Source organism: Lactuca virosa, chromosome 2, assembly GCF_052849685.1.
Source record: "Lactuca virosa cultivar CGN04683 chromosome 2, Lactuca_virosa_CGN04683_v6, whole genome shotgun sequence".
NCBI lineage: Eukaryota > Viridiplantae > Streptophyta > Magnoliopsida > Asterales > Asteraceae > Lactuca > Lactuca virosa.
This window is the reverse complement of record NC_136427.1, coordinates 234535274-234540448: the sequence shown is the minus strand read 5'-3', so window position 1 is coordinate 234540448 and position 5175 is coordinate 234535274. Positions and strand designations below refer to the sequence as shown.

The 5175-nt window shown below is 32.3% G+C and overlaps 1 protein-coding gene across 1 annotated transcript; it reads left to right on the top strand.

Moving 5' to 3' along the window:
* The first annotated feature begins 226 nt into the window (after positions 1-226).
* Positions 227-3406, top strand: LOC145156862 (protein FEZ-like). Its single transcript, XM_079076088.1, has 3 exons — positions 227-606; positions 688-995; positions 2711-3406. Exons 1-3 carry the CDS (start codon positions 453-455, stop codon positions 3308-3310), a joined length of 1062 nt encoding a protein of 353 aa, XP_078932214.1. The 5' UTR covers positions 227-452; the 3' UTR covers positions 3311-3406.
* The last annotated feature ends 1769 nt before the right edge of the window (positions 3407-5175 follow it).

The window sequence follows — 5175 nt, the reverse complement described above, 5'->3', positions numbered from 1 at the left end:
ACAAAAAGAATGATAGAATAAAAACTATATGATAAGCATGGAATGGAGGAAAGTGCCATTTTTGGATCCATAGATGACTAAACTGTTCCTATATATAAACATATATATTATTCCAATTCACTTTATTATTGAAAGTTTTCTTGTCATCTTGTGTTTGATTTTGTAAGAAACATACAATAAAAAGGCCAAGTTATCAGTCTATTTACATTATAAATTATCACTTAAACAAACCAAAAATAATCATGTTTGATTGCTGTTCCTAACACAATGTTCCCTTCCAAGGTTCCTTCATTCAAGTTTTTGTAAAAACCAGACATACCCCTTTTCAGGAAGCATATCGGCTCCAAAATGATCTATTTCTGCCTAAGTGTCTCTATAACAAAGGCTCTAATCCGGGTTTTCCTCTAGTTCAAAAAGCTTTTTCCTTCCTAGAAAGGAATTAATTTCATTAAATGGATGATCTCATGTTACCTGGTTTTAGGTTTCATCCAACAGACGAAGAGCTTGTTACTTTCTACCTAAAGAAGAAAATTCAACAACGGGTTCTTCCTATCGAACTTATTAAACAAGTGGATATATACAAATACGATCCATGGGATCTACCAAGTAAGCTTTCATGAGCACTCGAGTCAAGATTTTTGTTGTTTATGTGTGCTTTATAAACTCATATTCCATTGTGTTCAACAGATTTAGCGCCCACAGGAGAAAAAGAGTGGTACTTTTACTGTCCAAGGGATCGTAAATACAGGAATAGTGTAAGACCAAACCGTGTTACAGGAGCTGGTTTTTGGAAAGCCACTGGCACTGACAGGCCGATATACTCATCTGATGGCACTAACTGCATTGGTTTAAAAAAGTCTTTGGTGTTCTACAGAGGAAGAGCTGCTAAAGGGATTAAAACAGACTGGATGATGCATGAGTTTCGTTTGCCTTCACTCTCTCCATCTCAATCCTCACCACCTAAAAAGATCTTAGATAAAAGTCTTCCACCAAATGTAAGAATTTCACTTTTTCCTTTTGACATGGTATAAAAGGATGGGCTTAATGAATTAAATGAGATGATAACCCTTTAACCAAACTCTCATTCTTTTCGATTTCTTTTAATCATATTTAAATCCATTTATCTTTGGGATATATACACTAAAGTTTCAATATTTTCATCGATTTGACAAGAAAGTCCTAAACTTTATTTTTTTGACAGTAAAGTCCAAATTATCGGCAATTTTTGACACTTTCACCCTTTTTTTCCGGTTAGCCGGTAATTAGGACTTTTTTGTCAAAAAAAATAAAGTTTAGGATTTTCTTGTCAAATCGTCAATTAGGACTTTATTGTCAAAAAAATAAAGTCTAGGACTTTCTTGTCAAATCGTTGAAAATAATAGGACTTTAGTGTATATCTCCTTTTTTTGTTAGAAATTTAATGGTAGCATAATCTTTAAGCATAAGAGTTATTAAAACCTTCTGTAGTCAGCTAGATCCTATTGAAATCCTTAACATTTGCTTCTTGTTAAATCGTTTTTTTTAATCTTAACAAACAAACATTGAAAAAAATGGAGATAATCAAAAAGAAAGAAAGACCATGGTTGTGTTGGCTTTTTGTTGTCCCAAAAATGGAGAAATAAGAAACCGAACCCTGATTCTTTCTTTCTTTATTGATTATCTCAATTTTTTTCAATGTCGGTTTGTTGAGATTAAAAAAACGATTTAACAAGAAGCAAACGTTAAAGATTTCAATAGGATCTAGCTGATTAGAGAATGTTTTAACAACTCTTATGCTTAAAGAGTATTATACCATTAAATTTCTAACAAAAAAAAATTATATATACACTAAAGTCCCAATATTTTTAACGATTTGACAAGAAAGTCCTAAACTTTATTTTTTTGACAGTAAAGTCTTAATTGACGATTTGACAAAAAAGTCCTAAACTTTTTTTTTTTGACAAAAAAGTCTTAATTACCGGCTAACCGGGAAAAAAGGGTAAAAGTATCAAAAACTGCCGGTAATTTGGACTTTACTGTCAAAAAAATAAAGTTTAAGACTTTCTTGTCAAATCGATGAAAATATTAGAACTTTACTTATATATCCCTTTATCTTTTGTAAAATATATGGATTAACTATCACGAAACATCACAAACAAGATATGGATTAATAATCCATCGCTATTCGTGTGATGGTGTTAGAGACGTATCCTAATGTCGCATAAAAGAACGTTGGCGGCAATTTATTGACCTAATTCAGCAACAGAAGAAGCCGTTGTTAATCCGATACATTTTATTTAGTAAATAGTCACATATTGGCCACATACGTTTAGCGATAAATTAACGTAGTTAAATATTTAACTTTTATACTTGAACTTGTCGAATATGTAGTTCAATTTAATTTATTAATCATGTTATTAAACTTTTAAAATTTTTAAGTTTTTGAATTTTATTGTTGTGATTTACAGTTTCATTTATAATGGTTCTAGATAAACAATTCAATTATTATTCAACATATAATCTACACAGAAGGATAAGCGATGATTTTCCTTTTCATTTTTAGATTGTTCATTGAATCCAAAAAAAAAAAAAAAAAATCTATGTTTATAGGTTACTTACTTATCCCTTTTGCGTTTTATCTATAAATCATTTATCGGTTCAACACTTTATCCATATAATAACTAATATGGGAAAAAAGTAACAACCTTTAAATTCCTTTTTTTATTCGCAGGATGCCTGGGCAATATGCAGGATCTTCAAAAAGACAAGTTCCATGGCACAAAGAGCACTTTCTCACTCGTGGGTGTCTTCGTTACCTGAACATAAGTCATCTGATCTTTACCCCGAGTCTAACCAGCCATCCAACAATCCTGACTCACGACTCTCCTCTCCCAACAGTTTTACAGCTCTTGACAACCCCTCATACACACCCGTGAATATGATCACTTCAATAGTCTCCCCTTATTTAATCCAACAAACAGATTTTCCTAGAGGTTTCATGTTTTCAACCGTGGATATATCAGGGCCAATCACAACGAGCACATCTGATGTTGCTCCCAGCTTGTTCAATTTTGATCCCGATGCAAACAGGATTTCTGAAAGTATGGGATTGGGAGGTCCACAACAACAATTTGACACCTTCTCAATGAACTCACCACAGGTTATGCAAGGAAGTATCGACACCGAGTGGGTAAAGGTGAGGACTGGTGCATTCCCTTTAAGCTTGCCATCAACTGTCCCTGATGATTGGAATCTTAATATGCCATGGGATTCTCCTACATGTCCTAGCGAGATGTCAACTACATACTCTACAAATGAATGTCACACTTGATCATTATTATACTTTCTCATCTTTTGTTCGGTCTTATTGTACAGGACTTGAATTTTTCTTAATTTTATGTGTATATATATATCATGTATTATATTACCTGTACATGCCAGAACAAAAGATAATACAACTATCAGGATAATGAATTATTATATATATTTGGATATTCTAAGATGGGCGCAAGTCCTTTTACTTGCTTGGTCTTGGACATATTTTTGTTTAATGTGAATCTCTGTGGAGACTGATTTTACTTACCACTATTACAAATGATTGGGAGAGTGTGAGTGAATTATCATACCCTCATTATTTGTTGGTCTCGACAACCAACAATAGCATAAGAGTTGAGTTTAGTGGAAACTAATGAACCCGCCACTAGGGGGACTGCCCCTTGGACCCTGCTAGGAGCGATGAGTGTACACTCCTCACCTCTAAACTCAAGCTGAACTTATCTTAAGTAATCCATGTTTGATTTAGTATATATCCCAGGGTAGTCTGGGATACCCCTCAAAAAAATTTCGATAGTGTAATTTTTTCCAGATTTTTTTTTCTTATTGTGTATTACGCAATTTTTTTTTGTCGGAGATACCTCTTTACTTTGATTCTAGATCCTGGATTGATGACCACTAAAATCGCCAATATTTCTAGAACTGCTTGTGTCAAAATAGTAAATTGCTGTTGGTTTTCATATTTGATACTTTTTTCTAGTAGTGTTTTATTGGATGGCCCCATGTGGGGAAAGAAGAACAAGATGGGTCGGGTTGTTGAGCATCAGATTGCTTCCTTCTTCAGTTTCCTTCTAAATGAGTCCAGATAACCATCATTCATCCACGTTCTTAGACATTTTGATTATATATATATATATATATATATATATATATATATATATATATATATATATATATATATATATATATATATTTTCACTTGATTATTAGAGCAAAACTATTTTTCCTTTATATACTTATACTTATAGTCATATTTAAATCTAATTATACAACACAAAATATCAAATAATCTGATATTATTTGTCGTAACAACATACTCCTATAATAAAATATTTAGTGAACATAATATTTAAATATAGTCAATATCTGAAAAATGCAAAAGAATGATCTCAAAAGAAAACTTGATAATACATGGCCAAAATACGCCAAAAGTAACAAAATCAGTGTCTGCTAATTTTTTTTTGATGCAAACGGCCCTTGTAGTTTGCAAAACTTGCACATATGACCATTTTTACTAACGCCGTTACGATGTAGCCGTTATGGATTGAATCTGTAAGAGCATTTTCGTTAGGGGTGAGCATGGTGCGGTTTTAAGGCCAAACCGAACCGCAAACCGCATGGTGCGGTTTTTGAATTTTTAAAACCGTTGGGTGCGGTTTTGCAATGGTTCGGTTTTACGGTTTTTAAATACGGTTTCGGTTTGTATCGGTGCGGTTTCGGTTTTAAACCGTGTCTAGACTTTGGTGCAGTTTTTTATGTTTATTGGTGCGGTTTTACAACCGTAAGAACTGAAAACCATGTGCATGTAAGCTTGTATTATGATGTTTTTTTTTTTCAATTTTGAAACCATTCATTTCCAACCCAAAACAAAAATACATAATCAAAAATTGTAAGTGGCTTAAAATAGAACATGTGACTACTCTCACAAACTAATTAATAATCGAAGGTTGATTTATTTTGACTTAATTTGTTACAAGCTTATTACACATATCGGTTACTACGTTTGGCTAACAACAGAAAATTTCTTTTGCACCCCATTTGGTCTTACACAAACACAAAGTAAACATATATATATATATATATATATATATATATATATATATATATATATATATATATATATATATATAGTTTTTTGGATAA